A 21,279-nucleotide genomic window follows, 5' to 3' on the forward strand; every position below is an offset into this window, starting at 1 on the left:
ATAGCCAGGGGAGTTTGCTGTATGATGCAGGGAACCCAAGGCTAGTGCTCTGTGACAACCTAGAGGGTTGGGGTGGGGAAGGAGGTAGGAGGGAGGTTCAAGAGGGAAGGGATATATACCTATGGCTGACTCATGTTGATGTATGACAGAAACCATCACAATATTGTATAGCAATTACCCTCCAGTTAAAAATAAAATAAATTTTTTTTTTAAAAAAAAGGTCCCTAGTGTCAAGAAAATTTGAAAAGAAAATGAAGCATGTGAATGGTGTGGCAAGGAAAAACCAAGCTGCCCAGTTAAAACAGAAAAAACCTTCCAGAGTCCAAACCTTGATTGTTTCTCAATCTTTAAAAAACATTAGGAAAAGCAGGGATTACTTAGATCAAAAGAAGACAGTGCATATACAGAGTACAGAATGGATACACAATAATGCAAATAAACTTATCCTCTGCAAAGCAAGCAACGCAGAACTCTGGGGCTTCTAGGAAGCCCTGGGAGTACAGTGGTTCTGGGCCTGGGAGTATAGGGTGAGCTACAGGCTTCAATTCCTGGAGTGGAGGGGTAGCATGGAAATGACAGACCTCTTCCTCCCCAACTAACCACCTCTCCCCCAGGGTGAATATGTAGCTCTTGTTCTATGATGAGCATTAACACTAAAGGTTAGAACCTTGAATTCAAGCTTGTGGATTGGTTACCAGTTGGAAGGCTTAATGAAATTTGTTCTTGGGTGGCTGTTCCAAGCAACAGCAAAATGATTGCATTCTAAACCCTTAGTGAGTTACAAAGTACAGGCTGTGCTAATACAGGTCTAAGTTTAAAGTGGTATTTTCCATCACTCCTTTAATTCCATTACTATACAAAATAAAATTAATTATGGAGTTTGAGCTTCTTTTTTTCTATTTATAGAACATTTGGATTTTCTGATTTTTCTCATTTCTCTATTTTTGCTCTTTTTACTATTTATTTTCATTCTACTGTCTACACTCATATCCTCATGAGCATATTTTCAAGGTTTGCTTATATTAAAAGGGGATATATGTATAACTACGGTTGATTCATGCTGATGTTTGACAGAAAACAACAAAATTCTGTAAATCAATTATCCTTCAATTAAAAAATAAAAGTCATGATTTGTCCTTCTTTTTGTTGTATTGTTGTTCCTTTTTTTTTCAGTCATTTTTTTCCTTTAAGATAAATCTTTCAAACGAAGCATTTGTTACATACAATGTGCCAGAATGTGATTATTCTATTCTCACAGGTAAATCACAGCAGACAATTTTTAATACTTGAACTTTATGGTAAAGATTTATGGAACTATCATTAGTTTTTATGTCATATTTCATTTGGAACAAAAGACCTTATAAAAGGACTGTGGTTTTACATATTATATAGTATTATTTAGAAAATCCAAAGTACTTAGAAGATATCAAACATTTCTTGTGCTCTCTAAAGTTTCTTCAAGCTAACAAGAAGAGTGTATTTAGGATTAAATGTTAAAATACTGTGCTAACAGACTATTTGGCAATGTTAAGTCATTTATCAAAGATGTCTGAGAAGACATCTTCATCTGATTGAGTTTAAAACTCAATGAAGTTTTAAGAAACTGACTATGCAATAATTGTGTAACTAATTATGTGAAGAAAAGCCATCAATTGTCTCTTTTGTTATGACCCAAGAACACGGAAACCTAACATCTTACTCTATCAAATTTTAAAGTCAAATAATGTTTTTAAAGGAGTTCAATAGAAAATGTAAAATTTAAATTTCTTTTTAAAATTTGAATTTCTTTGAAGTTACATCAAAGAGCTAAATAAAGGCTTGCTAACCTCTTGGGCTTTTAGTTGCATCTAAATTTTGAAAATAATCCTGTCTCAAAAGCCAGTTTCTGAGTAGACACTTAAAGTTTGGTATGTATGGATCAATGTGGTCTTTTAACTATTAAAACTATATTTAATGTTCTTTACATCTTAAATTTTGATTCTTTCTGAATTTCAATTTATGAAGGCAGTGAAAATAAGCTATTGTGTTTAGTTGCTAAGTCGTGTCTGACTCTGCGACCCTATGAACCGTAGCCCTCCAGGCTCCTCTGTTCTTGGGACTTCCCAGGCAAGAATACTCCAGTGGGTTGTCATTTCCTTCTCCAGAGGATCTTCCTGACGCAGGGATCAAATCCATGTCTCCTGCATTGGCAGGTGGATTCTTTACCACTGAGCCACCTGGGAAGTCCCTGAAACTAAGGTAAGTTTTGAAACTATATGTGAGGATTGATTTGTGTGTGCACGTGCACCCACGCATCTGTAACTGTGTCTAGGTACATCTACCTGTACTCTACTACTAATTGTGGTATGTCCTCTGTTAATATGCCTAAAGTTAGTAGAATTTAAGGATATATCATGGTTTGTTTGACATCATCACATCTATGACCAGCAGCACCGCAGAGAAGGGATGTAGCCCAGGAGAAAGCTCTCTCTAGAAATGTTCCAGGGACTCAGAAATAAACTTGCATTTCATCCAGTTCAAATACTGAACATCAACAACATAACCTTCTGCTTGTACAACTTCATAATTATTCTTGACAGGAAAAGAAAGAACAAAACTACTATAGAATCACTGGACTGGAAGAGATCTCAGGGACATTTACACCACCCTCCTTGCATTATAGATGTAGAAGACCTAGAGTGTCTTTATAACTTGCCCAGGCTCACCCAGCAAGTTGGTAGGTGAACTAGGACCAGCACCCATGTGGGTTAGTGTTCTTTCCTCTATACCAGTGGCCTTCAACTTCGTGTCTGAGCCTTCTCGATCCAAACATGTTTGATCATGTCACCTATATATGTCTGTCTATTTATAAATTTTATACATATACTGCTGAATAAATATTCTCATTTTATGAAATTTCAACCAATACAAAAATGTTCAGGGCCAAATTTAATCTTTTTAAAGACAGAAGTGCTAATATATCTTCCTACACTTCCTTGGCTTGCCTTCATGGACTCCCCACTTCGGAAACCACAACAACATACATAACATGCCAATAACGACTCTGATGTTGATTAGCTGTTTCTGAATTTATTCACATCTAGCAAAAAGTCGAATGCGACTGAGTGAGTAAGTACAGCACAAAACATAGAGGTTACGAAATCATCACAGTCCAATTAGAAATAAAGCATTAAGAAACTCATTAAACTTTACATGAGGTCAAATGCTAGTTCTTCAAAGTCATGTTTATAGTCATCGTAATTTCACATAATTGTGAAAAATTGTCCTAGTTCCTCAGGATGAGTTAACTATGCCTGGTTATGTTAAATATGGATCTACTAAATGGCTATATTACTTTCTGAAAAAATTATGACAACTTATCAGCATGTTCTAGAAAAAAATGATGAGCTGGTAGGCTTTGTCTTTTGCTGACACTGCTCCCAAACCCAGCACCACCCACCCACAAATGCTCATGATTACATTACATTATTGATTTCCTTCTCTATCTGTCCCACTCCTGTGACTATTCAAGGAGAGGGATGGCCTAAAAGTTAGATTTATATCCTCAGCACTGTGTCCAGTGCCTGACAGTGTTCAGTAAGTGTTTATTGAATGAGGTGAAATCAAGATTCAACCTCCTGTAACCATACCCTATCTCTATGATTCTCAACTCTGACTTCATATCAGAATCAGCTGAGGAGCTAGTAAGAATGACCAATGCAGAGATGGGACTTCCAGTATGGTGGAGTGAATAGTTCAGCAGTTCCTCTCTCCAAAAAAGCAGTGATAAACCTGGATACAATTGTCAAAACCAACCCATTCAGGCCTCTGAAAATCAAGTACAGGCACACACTACACTGACACGTGGCTATTCATGAAAAGATACTGAGCTTCAAGTCTGAATAGTGGGAGTCTGTGTGACATGCTTGTCTAGTTCTTTCCCACCCACCCCCAGCTCAGTCTATAAAGTAGTTCTACTAAGGTGGGAAAAGGTGAGACACTCTTAATATTCACTGTCAGAGGGGCTGATTTGGAGCAGAGCATGATAAACCTCCACAACCAGCAACACTGTGAGTAACGGTAGCCATCTAAGTAGCAAACAAACAGGGGAAGACCAGCAGCTCAGTCAGTCCTAGGATACAGTCATGGCTGGAACAAGCAGCAGATGGGCAGATCACTCAGAGAGATAACAGGAAGATTTGAAAAATAAGACCACCATGGGGGCCTTCGTAAGCTCTCTCCATGTGATTAAGTAGAAAAAACTAGAAAGGACTCAGGTTATCCACATATGATTGGCTGAGTGTAAGCCTGTGTGTGTGGAGAAGAGACAAGGAAGTCTCAGTTCAGTTCAGTTCAGTCGCTCAGTCATGTCCAAGTCTTTGCGACCCCATGAATGCCAGGCCTCACGGATTTCACTCGAAAACAAATCCAGGGCATATACATTTTAAAATGACCTGGACTTCAAATATGCTCCCCAACATACACACTCAGACACACAGATCTATTGCCAGAGGATGGAAGCTTTACTGTCTTGAGATGTTTGAGCACAGATGTTTGACCATTCACTGACTGGTCATTAATCTATGCAAATATCAAGTGATCCCTATGAATTCAGGCTTAAAAATAAGAACAATAATTTTTTTAAACACTAAACAAAGACATCAGCAGTAACAGTGCTGGGTAAACAGAGTCTATAAATATGTTTAGGCAAGTAATTAAACAAAACACAGCAGCAACACATTTGGGGAAAATTCAGAATCCAGAATTATTACAATATGTTATCTATTATGCCCTATTTTCAACAACAAAATAATTATGAGACATGAGAAGAAATAGGAGAGTGTGATGCATGCTAGAAGAAAAAAAGCAGTAAATAAAAATTGTCTCCAAGTGCACCCTGATATTGGATTTAGCAGACAAAGACTTCAAAACAGTAATTAGAAATATGTTCAAAAATAAGGAACTATATTCAAAGGCTAATTAAGGAAACCATGTTTAAATAATTAAAGGGAAGTATTATAATAATGACTCAAAAAGAAAGAATGTCAACAAAAAGATAGGAATTGTAAAATAAGGTCAAATGGATATTCTGGAGTTTAAAAGTACAATAAGTTAAATGAAAAAGTTATTAAAGGGACCCAAAAGATTTTATATAAAATAATAAAATAATCAGGTAAGCTGAAGATAGAAACTATCTAATCTAAAGGAAAAAACAAACAGAAAAAGAATGAAGAAAAAATATGTTGTCAGACAACATCAAATATACCACTATATGAGTAAAGGTAGTATCAGAAAGAGGAGAAAGAGAGAAAGGGCAGGAAAAGATATTTAAAGAAATAATGGCTTCAGTTCAGTTCAGTTCAGTCGCTCAGTCGTGTCCGACTCTTTGCAACCCCATGAATTGCAGCATGCCAGGCCTCCCTGTCCATCACCAACTCCCAGAGTTCACTCAAACTCATGTCCATTGAGTCAGTGATGCCATCCAGCCATCTCATCCTCTGTCGTTCCCTTTTCCTCCTGCCCCTAATCCCTCCCAGCGTCAGAGTCTTTTCCAATGAGTCAACCCTTCGCATGAGGTGGCCAAAGTATTGGAGTTTCAGCTTTAGCATCATTCCTTCCAAAGAACCCCCAGGACTGATCTCCTTTAGAATGGACTGGTTGGATCTCCTTGCAGTCCAAGGGACTCTCAAGAGTCTTCTCCAACACCACGACTCAAAAACATCAATTCTTCGGCGCTCAGCCTTCTTCACAGTCCAACTCTCACATCCATACATGACCACTGGAAAAACCATAGCCTTGACTAGACGGACCTTTGTTGGCAAAGTAATATCTCTGCTTTTCAATATGCTGCCTAGGTTAGTCATAACTTTCTTTCCAAGAAGTTAAGCGTCTTTTAATTTCATGGCGGCAATCACCATTTGCAGAGATTTTGGAGCCCTAAAAATAAAGTCTGACACTGTTTCCACTGTTTCCCCATCTATTTCCCATGAAGTGATGGGACCGGATGCCATGATCTTCGTTTTCTGAGTGTTGAGCTTTAAGCCAACTTTTTCACTCTCCTCTTTCACTTTCATTAAGAGGCTTTTTAGTTCCTCTTCACTTTCTGCCATAAGGGTGGTATCATCTGCATATCTGAGGTTATTGATATTTCTCCTGGCAATCTTGATTCCAGCTTGTGCTTCTTCCAGCCCAGTGTTTCTCATGATGTACTCTGCATATAAGTTAAATAAGCACGGTGACAATATACAGCCTTGATGTACTCCTTTTCCTACTTGGAACCAGTCTGTTGTTCCATGTCCAGTTCTAACTGTTGCTTTCTTAAAATTGCCCAAATTGTGTAAAAATAGTACTCTGTGAATCCAAGATGCTCAACAAACCCAAGTATGATACTCCCAAAGAGATACACATGTAGACATATCATAGTCAAACTGTTGAAAGCCAAAGCCAGAGAGAAAACTAGAAAGTAGCAAGAGTAAAATGATTCATCACATACAAGGGAACAAGGTATTAATGACTGATTTCACATCAGAAGCTATACATCCCAGAATACATTTGTATGACATATTTAAGTGCTGGGGAAAAACTAAATCAAGAGTTTTATATCCAGCAAAACCACTACTCAAAACTGAAAACAAAGTAAAGACATTGACAAAGAGAGAATTCATTGCTAGCAGACCTGCCTTACAAGAAATGCTAAAGCAAATCTCTCATATATCACAAGAAAACATGATAAATGCATTTATGCCCCAAAATTAGATGACTTAAATGAAATGGAAAAATTCCCATAAAGATTTAAATAACCAACACTAACTCAAGAAGAAATTAAAAATAATAACAGATCAATAACAAATAAGGAAATTGAATTAGTAATTTATCTATGCACAAGGACTTCCCTGCTGGTACACGGGTTAAGAATCTGCCTTGCAATGCTGCTGCTGCTGCTAAGTCACTTCAGTTGTGTCTGACTCTGTGCGACCCCATAGACGGCAGCCTTGCAATGCAGGGAGCCCAGATTCCATCCCTAGTCAGGGAACTAAGATCTCACATGCTGTGGAGCAACTAATCCCACATAGTAGAGAGCCCATGTACCACAACTAAGACCCAACACAGCCAAATAAATAAATATTTTTTTAAATCCATGCACAATGATAGCCCAGGCCTAAATGGTTTCATTGACAAATTACATGAACTATTTAAGGAAGAAACAAACCAATCATTTCCATATTTAAAAAAAAAAAACAGAAGAGAAGGAAACACTTCCCAACTTTTTCTGTAAGGCCAGTTATTACCTGATATCAAAGCCAAAGATATTATAATTTTTTTAAAAACTACAAACCAATATCCCTCATACACATAGGCACAAAAATCCTTCACAAAATATCAGTAAACTGAATCCAGCAACATATAAAACCAAGCAGAATTTAGCCCAGGGATGCAAGGTTGATTTAATATCTGAAAATCAATTAGTGTAATACACCATATTAATAGAATAAAGAACAAAAACCACATTATCATCTCAAGAGGTGCAAAAAATTTTTGACAAAATTCAGCTTTCTTGCATGTTAAAAAATTCTCAACTAAATAGGAATAGAAGGGAACTTCCTCAATCTGATAAAGGCCATCTGTGAAAAATCTATAACTAATATCATCAGATCAGATCAGATCAGAGTAGTTGCTCAGTCGTGTCCGACTCTTTGCAACCCCATGAATTGCAGCATGCCAGGCCTCCCTGTCCATCACCAACTCCCAGAGTTCACTCAAACTCATGTCCATTGAGTCAGTGATGCCATCCAGCCATCTCATCCTCTGTCGTTCCCTTTTCCTCCTGCCCCTAATCCCTCCCAGCGTCAGAGTCTTTTCCAATGAGTCAACCCTTCGCATGAGGTGGCCAAAGTACTGGAGTTTCCGCTTTAGCATCATTCCTTCCAAAGAAATCCCAGGGCTGATCTCCTTCAGAATGGACTGGTTGGATCTCCTTGCAGTCCAAGGGACTCTCAAGAGTCTTCTCCAACACCACAGTTCAAAAGCATCAATTCTTCGGCGCTCAGCCTTCTTAACAGTCCAACTCTGGGGAACAAGGCTATGATACTTGCTGTTGCCACTTCTATTCAATATTGTACTGACATTTACAGCACAGTGAAGAATAGTCGAGGCAATTAGTTAAACTGAAAAACTGAAAAGCAAGTCTAACTTTAGTTACAGATGATATAATCGTATATATAGAAAATGTCGGGAAGATAACCTGGAGAAGGAAATGGCAACCCACTCCAGTACTCTTGCCTGGAAAATCCCATGGACAGAGGAGCCTGGTAGGCTATGGTCCATGGGGTCGCAAAGAGTCGGACACGACTGAGCCACTTCACTTTCACTTTCATACACACACACACACAAATGCTAATAAATGAGTTCAGCAAGGTCACATGATACAGAATCAAAGAACAAAAATCAATTACACTTCTGTTTACTAGCAGTGAAAAATGAAAAAATAAAATTAAGACTCCACTCACAATTCTATCAAAAAGAATAAAATATTTAGGAAAAATTTTAACAGAAGTATAAGACTTTACACTGAAGATTAAAAAACAATATATGATAAGTGAAACAAAGATCTAAGTAAATAAATATACATGTTCATGGATTGAAAGAGTCAGCACTGTTAAAATGGCATATTTTTCAAATTGATTTATGCTTTCAACATAATTTTTATCAAATTGCCAGAAGACTTTTGTCTTCGTAGAAATTGACAAGGTGATCTTAAAATTTATATGGGAATATGAAGGAACTACATAAGCAAAAATTTTTTTGTAAAGGAACTCAGTTTGAGAACTTACATCCACCAATTTAAAAACTTTTTATAAAGCAACAGTAGTTAAGAAAGTGTGGTACTGGCCTAAGGACAGGCATACAGATCAATGCAACAGAATTGAGAATCTGTAAATAAACCTTTTCATTTACAGTCAATTGATTTTTTTTTCTTTTCAAAGCTCTTTTTCTTTATTGTTATTTTAAAACTTTTTATTTTGTATCGGGATATAGTCAATTAACAATGTGATAGTTTCAGGTGAACAGTGAGAAGACTCAGCCATACATGGTCAATATATTTTTGATAAAGGAGCTAAATGATTTCAGGGGGAAAGGATAATCTTTTCAACAAATGGTGCCGTGACAACAGTCCATGTATATGTGAAGGGATGAATTTAGAACTTCACATCACATACCAAAAAAATAATTCAAACTGGATATTTTTCAATGTAAAGCTAAAATTATAAAACTCTTAGAAAAAAAGATAAGAGAAACTCTATGAAGCTCCAATACTCTGGCTACCTGATGCGAAGAGCTGACTGATTGGAAAAGACTTTGATGCTGGGAAAGATTGAGGGCAGGAGATGAAGGGGGCGACAGAGAGTGAGATGGTTGGATGGCATCATCGACTCAAAGGACATGAGTTTGAGCAAACTCCAGGAGATCGTGAAGGACAAGGAAGCCTGACGTGCTGTAGTCCAGGGGTCACGAAGAGTCAGATATGACTTAGCGACTCAACAACAACAACAGCGATGTTGATAAGCCAAATTTTGCTTAGATATAACACTAATAGCATGACTAAAAAAGGAAAAAAGCGACAAATCGAACCTCATCAAAACGTAAACATTCTGGTATCTGAAGGACACTGTTAAAAGAATGAAAAGACAAGGCACAGAATGAGAGAAAATATTTCTGAACATACATCTAAGAAAGGAATTATATACAAAATATTTAAATAACTCTGACAACTCAATAATAAGCAGAAAAAAATCCAATTTAAAAATGGGCAAAAGATTTGAACAAGCATTTCACCAAAGAAGTACACAAATGGCTACCAAACACATTAAAAAGATGGTCAACATCATTAGCTATTAAGTAAGTGCAAGCTAAAACCACAGTGAGACTCCACCACATACCTAAAAGACAGGCTGTAAAAAATGATAGAGAATAACTAATGTGGATAAGCTGGAATCCCTGTACCTTGGTGTGGGAATGTAAAATGATACAATTGCTTTGGAAAAGAGTTAAGTTGTTTCTTGTAACATTAAGCATAAACTTAGTACACAGACAAGCTGACATTTTAAAAGGTGCAAGAGAAGGTAGATTTCAAACAAAAAGCCTTAACTTTCCATAATAATATCATTTGTTCCAACAGAAAACTTACTTTTTATCCTCTGTGTGCACAATTCTATTCTTGATGCTGGTGTGGGAGGGGGATATGAAGATTACATATTAAATTAAAGACTTGTTTTCTGAGACCTTTACTGTCTAGTAGGGTTGCAAATGCTACCAGCCTGAGGCGTTGTGTTACATCAATCAAAGGAGAAAGGATGGAAGGACAGAAGGCAGGCAGGCAGATAAGCAGAAAGAGCAGAGCAAACAAAGTTGAATTTACAGGCTTGGAGACAATTTCTGTCTGGGGCTATCAGGGAAGCCTTTGTGGAAGAGCTGGACATTGAAAGATGGGTAGGTCATCCCAGCATGACACCGAGGTGTTTGCAAAAGCTTGAAAACAGAAGCTCCATTTTCATTTCTTACTTATCTATACGTTGCCACTAGACTTTACTGAGTGGCCACAATAGAGCTGAACTCACTTTTATTATTCTACCATTTTTCCTGTAAAACTGCCTCTCTCTATATATTTACAACTTGGCACTGCTGTATATGGGCTTCCCTGGTGGCTCAGACGGTAAGAACTCACCTGCAATGAGGGAGATCTGGGTTAAATCCTTGGGTTGGGAAGATTCCCTGGAGGAGGCCAAGGCAACCCAGTATTCTTGCCTGGAAAATCCCATCGACCGAGGAGCCTGGTGGGGTACAGTCCATGGGGTCGCAAAGACTTGGACATGACTGAGGGACTGAGCACTGAGCACTTATCAACTATTAGCTGGATCCTCATTTGAGGTGCTCTTGCTTTCTCCTCTTTCACCCAGAAAGGCTGGTATGGAAAAGGTCAAGTCTGCACCACTGGTTCCCTTGGGCTCTCAGAGCTTGGGGATCTCTGCGGGGAGGCTCAGTTACACCCATTGCTTGGCCAGCAGTGAACAGAGCTACTGTTTCACCTCTGGGCGCTGGGAGGTGACTGCATGGCCCTTCTTCCACCTTTGGCTACTCACTCTATTCCTACTCCTTAAGGGGACATGTCTTCCTTCTCACAGCCTGATTCACCTGCCTACAAAAGATTAATGCCATTTTGGGGTATCTTATATCCTCGAAACTTGTATTTGGCCTGCAAAAGAGACTGATGGGTAGTATTTTCAATGTAAACAAAACAAAGGAGGCAGAGAGTTGAAGCCTGTCTTTCTGGGCCTTGTTATCTGTGGAAGGAAGGGCTTGAATTAGATGAGCTTTTAGTCTCTTTCTGCTTTAGCATTCCACAGTTCTATGGAGCTATGACAAACTGCCAATTGTATGAAAAACTGGTATTGCCAGGAGTGCTACTTCTAGTTCTCTCTTCAAACAAGCCAGTTTTACAGCAGTGAGAGTTGAAAATTGATGCACAGTGAATGCTACCCTCTTTGGACTCAGGGTTTGTTTGGAGGATTCAGAACACAGACCAGTTGCCTTTTAAAGAAGTAAGACTGACAACAAACACGCCCATTTCTAGGGGGATAAAAGAATAACTGGCTTTCTGTTTTCCTTGGATTTTCCCCAGACCTTCTCCTACCAAATAGGAAATAATATGGCTCATCACTTTCTTGGTACTTAAATTCTGGAAGACAAATCCTAGAATGCTACATTTTCTACCCAGGAACTATGGTGCCTTTTCCTTATATATGATAGTTAGATCTTTCTTTAGAGAAGAGGCTATATTTTAATACTTCTTGATTTAGTTGCTAAGTTGTATCTGACTTTTTGTGATCCCGTGGACTGTAGCCTACCAGGTTTCTCTGTCCATGAAATTTCCCAGGCAAGAATACTGAAGTGGGTTACCATTTCCTTCTCCAGGGGATCTTCCCAACCCAGGGATTGAACCCTGGTCTCCTGCATTGCAGGTAGATTATTTTCTGACTGAGCCACCAGGGAAGCACTGTAAGGGCTGGATTTTAATCTGCTTAGAATCAGACAACAGGTGTCTACCATAACCTCAGAGGGCTGAGAGACTCATCATCCAAGAAATATGCTGTGTTGTCCTCTGGAAGTTATTCATTTTACTTATCAAGCATAACAAAATCGTTCTTTTTTCTTCCCATCTGATTCAAAAGAGAGGATTTTGAAAACATTGGTTTCCATATACCACATTCCCTGTAAACATCTGCCTTATTTCATCCTAATTCCCTATAATATTGGCCCTAGGAAGGGATCATCAGCTCACACACTGGGCTGATATTTATATGTAGATTTTCTAGTGCAGTAGTGGTGACTTTTGTTGAGTCACAGAGTTCTCTGACAATATGATGAAAGCTAGGGTCTATCTCAGCAAAAAAAAAAAAAAAAAAAATCTCATCTGGACCTAATTATACATATAATTTCAGATCATCCAAAACTCTGTTGAAACCTATTCACAAACAGAGGCTAAGAACTCTTGCACAATGGTTGCAAAGTGGTCATGAGTACCGTTTCTCCTTTAATCTCTAATAGTATTTGTGAATTATTAACATAAAAGAATAGTCTTGTATCATTTTTGTTTTCCTGAATCACTTTCTTTAATTTAGTTTTTTCCTAACTGTGACTAAGAACAAAGGCATTTAGAATAAGCCTTCCAGAACTTATTTTACAACTCTTGGCTCAGAATGCAGTTGGTAACCGATCTGAGCTAAAACCACAGTGACACTGAACAAGCCATTGTTCTTAAGATTTAACTGAGGTCAGCCAAGCTGTGGGCACATATAAATCCCCATAGTTTCCACTTTACTACCAGGACATCTAACTACAAAGAGAGGCTAAAAATGGATCAGGCCCAGTATTCACATACATTCCGCAGAGCTGCATTTCCAACTCCACACCGGTTTTAATTAACAACACTCTTCACAACCCCAAGAGAAAGATTTCATTTAGCAGGGAAAAGTTGCTCCATTTTGAAAAATAAAAAATATAACCTGAAAGAATTATAAAGATTTTGAAATGCTCAAAGAATATTATCTGCACCTGTTAGCTCTAGGTCTAAAAAAAGAAAAACTAAAATACCCCCAGGATTAGGTTAGATTTATTTTCTTTTACATTGCATTACACAAAGGAAAAAATATTGGCATCTTCCCTTCTTTTTAGATCCACATTTCTACTAATAAGTGGAGTTGTTCAAACATACCAAGCCATTAATAAATACCTATCTACCTACATAAATACTTAAATAGCAAGAAGGAACAAGATGCAAGGTTGACCATAGAAATAATTATAGTTCCACTTCCTACAGAAAGTTTATTATCTGAAGTTGTTTATAACTAAAATGGCTAAGTTTTCCAAAGACAAAATAGAGCAAATGTTTTCTGGATAAAATACAAAGATGCTCAAAGGTTCAATTAATAATGTTTGATATGATTTATCAGATTGTAAATAAATATGAATGGTGCATATATGGTTAAAAGAAGAATTTAGGAATAGAATTTAAGAAATAAAACTCTCTCTAACAAATTCATAAAACTCTATAGACTCTACAGCATCGGGGGAATGTAATGAGTATACATGAGTTAGCTTAACAATTGTAATGAAAACACTCATTTTCTACATTTTCTATAGATTCAGCACAGATGGACCAGGAAAATGGATATTTAAAACATAATCCTCTCTATTACAAGACAGCTGCTTTCCTAAGTGAGATCCTTAAACATATGTATGGAACATTCTTCAGAAGAACACATGGTACTATCACATAGCACGGTGCCCATTCCTGTCTCGTTTGGAAAGCAGGTCATTTGAAACAAGGGCCAAAAGAAATGAATTCACCTCCTCCCTGACAATATTTCCATATTTGCGGCCAATTCGAGGTCCTCATGAATATCCCATGGCGCACATAACCCATGAAAAGTGGGATTGAAGAATGATCCTATTCCATTTTAAGTGGAATTTCAGAATGTTGCCGTCACACATTCCAGGTAAACTCCAGAGACTTTGGTACTGGATGTGCAGAAGCTCCCAGGAGGTCGGCGCCGCACCCCCAAAGCACAGCTGTACATCAGGTGCTGATTAACCCACAGGGATACAGGAGTTTCTGCCTTCAGAACCAGTCCTTACTTCTGTTCATACAAACCACTGTATTATTTCCTCAATCACTTTTCTAATTCCTAGAAGTAAACACCTCTCCCAGCTACCCTGACAGATATTTTGTGGACATAAATTGTATAAGACTTAAAATAACATCTGTTTATAACAAATAATGCAATATATGCCAGACAGAGGAGATCTGAGGCAGCAGCTGGTAACTGACCACACAGCCCAGGAATTCGTACGTTTGGAAGTTCAACAATCCTTTCTGTGGACTATAGATAGACATTTAATAAAATCACATGAATCTTGCAAGTGTTTTTTAATCTCCATGACACATTTCACTCAGGATACTGAGAAAATAAAAACTGGCTTGGACTGAGAAGGTACGGATCCAGCCAGCATTCATCAGGCTGGAACAAGACACAGAGAAGCCAACCTCGGGGTTCACAGGAAAACACTTCTCCTGGTGACACTCCTCTGCATGACCACAGACTCACCGAGAAACTTTCTTCTCCAATATCAAAGATTATAAGTAGGTTTGTTGTTTGAAATTTTTTTAGGAAGAATGAGAGATTGCCTCTTTGCATGGAGGACCTCAGAAGCAGATTCAGTTCTCAGCCCATGTGCTGGGCTCCTAAGCGATTTCTAGATACAACAGTCCTCATTTATCTCAACTCAACTGTTTCCAAAGCAACAGGACACTGATTCACTTTTTAGACCAGACCTGCATCTAAATCCCACTCGTCCTAGAATACTACTGAAACCCTCTTTTTCTTTTCTTTTTTTAAACTTTTAAATTTGTTTTGGGGTATGGCTGATTAACAGTGTTGTGATAGTTTTGTGTGAACAGCAAAGGGACTCAGCCATACATATACATGTATCCACTCTCCCCCAACCTCCCTCCCACCCAGGCTGCCGCATAACACTGAGTCGAGTTCCATGTGCCATACAGTAGGACCTTGTTGGTTATCTGTTTTAAATATAGCAGTGTGTACATGTCCATCCCAAACTCCCTATCTCTTCCCCCTATTCTCCCCCTGGGCAACCATAAGCTTATTTTCAAAGCCTGTGAGTCTGTGAAAGTCTCACTTTTCCTCTAGTGTGGGGTCTCCCTCATGGCAATGGGTTGATAAATATAATTCTGTCAGAATATAGGTTTGTTCCTGGTATTGTTAAGCTGACTGAGATAGGGCCATGTTTTTATAAAAATGCTCCGGCTAAAGAAAATATTTGCTGCTTGAATTTTGATGCTAGCTTTCAGACACAGAAAGAATAGAACACATCTCTGCTGCAGTTTGGGCTCCTGTGGTCTGTGAATTTTAAATCCTTTTCTCATCTAAGTTGAAAGTTGAGAGGGCCTGGAAACCTGCTGTGAGTGTCGGAAATGTGATTTCTCAACTTTGCTGCTGCTGAATGTTGAACACAACCTGTGGCAAAACTTCTCTGCTTCTAGCAATATCGCAGTTGGCAATTCAAGCAAGACACCCCAGGGCGACTGCGAAGCTCTTTGTGAAACTCAGGTAAGCAAGGGAAAGGGGAATCCAAGACATAAATCCCAGGCCTTCCAAACAGATGGTTTGACCTTGCTCCACACCTGGTTTAAAGGTAGGGCTGCCAGACCCACGAAGAAATGAAAATGTAACCTGGGGCCTAAGGTGGGGGTGGGGTATTCAGAGAGCACGGCTTTGCCCCGCGTTTGTAAGGCTGCTTTCACATACCCGTGGGAGTAGCCATAGTCATAGGCTGATGCCGCCTTGTGACTGGCTGCAGACGACAGGGCAAATTCGGAGGCCCGGGAGGCCTGATGCTGGTAGGATGCGGCAGACGCCTGGCTGAAGGCCGCTGACTCCTGACGGTGGGCAGCGGATGAGCGGCTGCTGTAGGCAGTGGAGCCATGGGTGTAGATGGCTGAGCTTTTCTTTTCCTGCTGGTACTGGCTCATGGTGGTGCTGAGGTCCCTGTTGCGGTAGCTGCGGTCATAGTGCTGGTGAAGTTTCTGATAAAACGGCAGAGACATCATGTGCCCCCAGGGATCCAGGCAAGCTGTGAGAAAGTAACAGGTTTGAGGTGAACTGGTGGTTCAGAGGTTAAAGCGTCTGCCTATAATGTGGGAAACCTGGGTTCAATCCCTGGGTCAGGAAGATCCCCTGGAGAAGGAAATGGCAACCCACTCCAGTATTCTTGCCTGGAGAATCCCATGGACAGAGGAGCCTGGTGGGCTACAGTCCACGGGGTCGCAAAGAGTGGGGCACGACTGAGCAACTTCACTTCACTTCACTTAAGGAACTAACTCTCCAGAACAAGACATCTAAATCAGTAGGTGAAAATTACTACCCTTTTATTTCTTCCAAAGAGTAAGTGGAAAATAATGTGAAGGTTAGTTTAGCTGTTTACTCAATTAACTCCCTGCTTCACAGCCCTGATGTACCTCCTTCTATCATTGTGCTGCCTTCTTTTTAAATACCTAGAGATCTTTTCAAACTTTCCCCGTTGTGCTATTTCAATGGATATATGTGGATACACGTAAATGTGCTGTCGTGTCCAACTCTCTGCAACCCCATGAACTGTAGTCCACCAAGCTCCTCTGTCCATAAGATTTCTCAGGCAAGAATACTGGAGTGGGTTGTCATTTTCTTCTCCAGGGGACCTTCCTGACCCAGGGATCAAACCCAGGTCTCCTGCTTCTCCTACACTGGCAGGCAGATTCTTTATCACTGTACCACCTGGAAGCCCACTTTAATAATATATATTTCAAATTTTCTGGCATTTCCTTCTGATGGGGACTTTACCTGAGAGATTGTGTAATAATGGAGAGTCTGTGTCCAGCCAATGTGGTTTTTATTCAGCAAATAATTACTGAGCACCTACATTGAGACTGGTACTATTCCTGACCAGGAGATAGATGAACTAAACAACAAAATTCCTGCTCTATGTAGATAACCCTATATAGAATCTTATATTCTATTGCAAGTGATGATGGACAAATAGAGAAAATAAAGTGTAAGGTATATTAGAACCTGCTTAATGCTATAGAGAAAAATAAAACAGGAATGTGGAATGGGATGCTTTTAACAGCATCATCAGGGATAATGGTGATGACTGAGCATGAAGGTGACACCTGAGCATGAGAATATCTGGGACGGGAGAAGCATTCTGGATGGAAGACCACTGCACAGGCACTGGGGGGCTGTGAGCCTGCCTGTTGCATTGTACTCCAGGAGAGGCCAGTTGGCCAGTGAAGCTGTGAGGAGTGAAAGGGTGCAGAGAGAGGTACAGAAGATGATGTCAGGGAGTGGGGAGGGAGGAGGGAAGTGTCCTATAGGTAGTGTAAGGACTTCGACTTTTATTCTGAAAGGAGTAAGGAATCATTGGAAGGTTCTGAGCTGAGAAACACTCTTGCTGAGTCTGAGAATAGACTGTTGAGGGACAAGAGTGAAAGCCAGGAGGCCAATGAGAAGGCTGCCATGGACTGAGTTGTATCTCCCCAAATCCATATTTGAAGTCCTAACCTCGTGACTGGATTTAGAGATAGGATCTTTACAGAAGAAATGAAGTTAAATTGAGGTTATTAGGATAGGTTCTAATCCAATAGGACATGATTGCCATCATTATAAGAAGAGGAAATCAGGACACAGATATGTACGTATGCAGAGGGAAGACACGAGAAGATGGACTATCCGCAAGCCAGGGAGAGAGACCTCAGAAAAGACCAACCCAGCTGACTCTTTGATCTCAGATTTCTAACCTCCGGAATTGTGAGAAGATAAGTTTCTGTTGTTTAAACCACCTGGTCTCTGGTGCTTTGTTACGGCAACCCTACTGCGATAGTCCAGGCTAAAGATTATAGTGGTAGCAGTGAAATGTGAGAAGGGATCCAACTCTGCATATTTTGTAGGTAGAATCAAAAGTACTTGCTGAAAGTTCTGGAATAGGGTATGAAAGAGAGAGAGGAGTAAGTGACAGCTCCAAGGACTTTGCCTAAGTAACTGGAAGATTAAAGCTGCTGTGAACTGAGATGAGCAGGATTGTAAGAAAACAGCAGTTTGGGATGGAAGAGCAGGAACCTGGTTTGAGACATTTTACATTTGAGATATCTGCTAGACACCCAAGTGGCGAGATAAGGTGGGATGTTGGACATGTGACTCAGGAATACAGGGTAAAGGTCCAGGATGGAGACCTACATTTGGGACTCACCAGCATATAGATAGTATACAGTCCCCCCCTCCCCCCAAAAAAAGAGATGAGAATGAAAGTCCTAGGATGGATCCTGGAGGATGCTTATATTGCCATTTAACAAGCCCTCTCAAATCTCACAAATGGTTCAAAAAGATGGTGTCAAACCAGAAAAATTCCATTAAGAATATAAAGCCTCCTAGTCTTCCTGTATTAAAGAAGAAAGTCAGTTAGCAGTATAGCAGTTTGCATTGTGAATTTGAGCTAACAGTCCTACTGAAAATGAAAGATGGGTTTGCTTAGCATAGAGAGGGGAGACTTCAGATTGCATTATCTTTCTTTAGAAATCTGTCCACTGACTGGAGCCTATCAACCATACTAATAACCCTGGATGAAGTAATAGTTTTATGAAAGCCACCCCCTTCCATCATTAATGCTTTTGTGCATGTCCTAAATTTTTTACATGTAAAATCAGTTGTAATCAATTTTTCAAATTGATTCTAAATTCTAAATGATTCTAAATTGATTCTAAAATTCTAAATGAGGACTGAATCTTTCTAAACTTGCTACATTTTTCTGGGTCAAGCTTAAAATCTTTTTATTTGAAGTGAAAAGTAGGCATGTATTCCCTAGAGAAGAAAATCCAGCAAACTTCACTCCAGAAATATTTATGTTAAGGCTCATGGAAGATATCAGTCTACATGGCATTTCCCAGGAGGAAAAAAATAGCTACCAGCAAACAACTTTTGCTTCAACCCTTAAATAGACTGTTATTTTCTATTTTAAAATATACAGAATAATGATCAAGTATAATGAATAATCATTAGATTAATTTTTATAGAAAAAAGTGTAGACTATATTAATATAGAAGTATATGATATTAGGCATTTATAAAGCTATTTGGTAAATTTGCATAATGATACATAGTATACTGCAACACAGAAAATGTTATTTGAATGATGTCCAAATAAACAATGAATGACCTTCTTGTGTATTATAAGCTAAATTCAGAACCCAAATAACTTGAAATGCTGTTAATTTTCACAAAATAAAATCTTTAAATGTCTTGCCTCAATTCTATTTTCCATTCTCTTTATTTCTGTTTTCCCCCAATATATTTACTTTTAATAGTACTGAATATTCCAAGCACAGAGATAATATATTGCAAGTAAACAGGTTTTGACATTACGTCAACAGAGCTGGTTGTCACAGCTCTGACCTCTGGAACGAAGGTACAACTACCTTCTCTTCATTAAGTAAGTAAGGATTATCCCCCAACATATGACAGCTAGGGTGCGTTGGGAGGAAAGATGGTTTGGTTGTCTTCCATTCCTTTAAGACCTGTGTTTGTTTGTTTGTTTTTTTCTCCCTGAAAATAATTTGGGAATTTAGGAAGAAACACTAACTCCATAGTTGTATTGTGACACAATACTTTTGTATAGGAGTTAGGGGCTGAAAGCTATAAAAATTCTTCACAGAAAGTTGTGAACTTTAGGGTCATGATGCAGGGATCTGCGTTGCCTCTGAAATACTGCTTAGCCATTTTCCAATTAGAAATACCCCCATTGCACCCTTACATTTATCCACATGGCATTGTCGGGGCAAAAATCACTGAATTAGAAACTTGAGACTTCAGAGTTAACCTACTCCTTTTGATCAAATTTGTAATCAGATTTGTAGGCTTATGGAGAATGGAAAACACATGATTTCCTGTTTCCTCACCCATTTCAGATTTCAACCAAACCGCCGAACTGTAACTTGGAAAGAGTACTTGACTCATGCTTACAGTTCTATCTGAGACAGCTACAGTTTTTTATAGCTCCAGGAACAGTAGCTTAATTTTAAAAGAATCCACTGATCTGAGAGAAGGGCTGTGCCAGCACAAACTGGCACCCTGCTGCTCACATTCCTTCCCTGGAGCTCCACTTTCCTATTTCTCTGCTATTCTGACATCTCTTAGAGAAAACTGCTGAGCTCAGAAGACAGAAATCACACACACCGCAGTGCTGTTGAGCACATAAAACATCAAGTGCACTCTTCTGCCTCAAGGTCACACTTACCAGTTTGCAAAGGATTGATGGTGGTAGCAATGTTCCGATGTGACGGTGGGTGCTGGATGAGACAGTGAAAAACCCACGTAGGTCGAATCCAAGAAAAAGTTAAGAGTCAGGGCTAAAAAGACAGGACCCTGGGGGCCAGTTCAAAAATAATGCATGTGGTCAGGCAGTAGAATGTCAGAGCCACACAGCCAGCCTTTTATGGCTAAGAGAGTAGATAAATATAGCAGCAAATGGGGATTGCAGTCCTGAACGGAAAGGAAGAGGAAGGCCCTGGCAGGTAGCTGCCACAGTAATATATTGACATGCATGCCAGTCGGTGGGTCTGGTCTGATTAAGCTAAATGTAGGGCTTTTATTTAGCTATATGAGTTATTTTCAACATCATTTTACCACAGCATATTTAAAAGTGTAATAGAAAGAGTAGTTTGTGTTATGAGCTAAAAATAGGTGTAGTAATCTGATTCCCAAAATGAACTTCATGGAATTTTAATACCAAGATATGGTTCTGAATGTGCTGTTCATAATCCATGAGCAATACATTTAGGAGACACAACGTGAAGAAAGAACAGGGGGCTGACTAGAGGCAAGCAGGGAAGACATGGGTTACATGTGGTGGAAACTTTGCCTTGATGATACCAAGTCACTATTTCTCTCATTTCAGGAAAATTTACCAAGTAGGTCATAGTACAACTTCAAGCTTGAATCTTTGATTCCCTATTCATTAACTGAAGCCTTTAAGAAGCAGCATGTTTTACCTTACCTAAAGTCAGAGTATGGTCACTCTATCTAACAAGAGATTCTCTTTCTTTGATTTTACACCATTTCACAAATTCAGAGGTGATGTTACCTGGTGTCAAGAACTTGCACTTTGGAGTCAGACCAAAACTTGGTTCTAGGCCGTC

General features: G+C 39.1%; 1 protein-coding gene across 2 annotated transcripts in view; it reads right to left on the bottom strand.

Moving 5' to 3' along the window:
* The window catches only part of MYOM1 (myomesin 1), a 122,419-nt gene extending 101,859 nt beyond the window's left edge, over window positions 1–20,560 (bottom strand). The window contains exons 1-2 of one of the 2 annotated variants that reach the window (XM_061399832.1): window positions 20,379–20,560; window positions 15,864–16,188 (exon numbers count right to left, since the gene is read on the bottom strand). In XM_061399832.1, the coding sequence (XP_061255816.1) occupies window positions 15,864–16,165 (302 nt within the window). In that variant the 5' untranslated portion in view covers window positions 16,166–16,188; window positions 20,379–20,560. The remainder of the gene's footprint in view (window positions 1–15,863; window positions 16,189–20,378) is intronic. The other variant, XM_061399831.1, reaches the window with a different exon arrangement.
* Between the last annotated feature and the right edge of the window lie 719 nt (window positions 20,561–21,279).

This window comes from Bos javanicus, chromosome 24 (assembly GCF_032452875.1).
Source record: "Bos javanicus breed banteng chromosome 24, ARS-OSU_banteng_1.0, whole genome shotgun sequence".
NCBI classification, from domain to species: domain Eukaryota; kingdom Metazoa; phylum Chordata; class Mammalia; order Artiodactyla; family Bovidae; genus Bos; species Bos javanicus.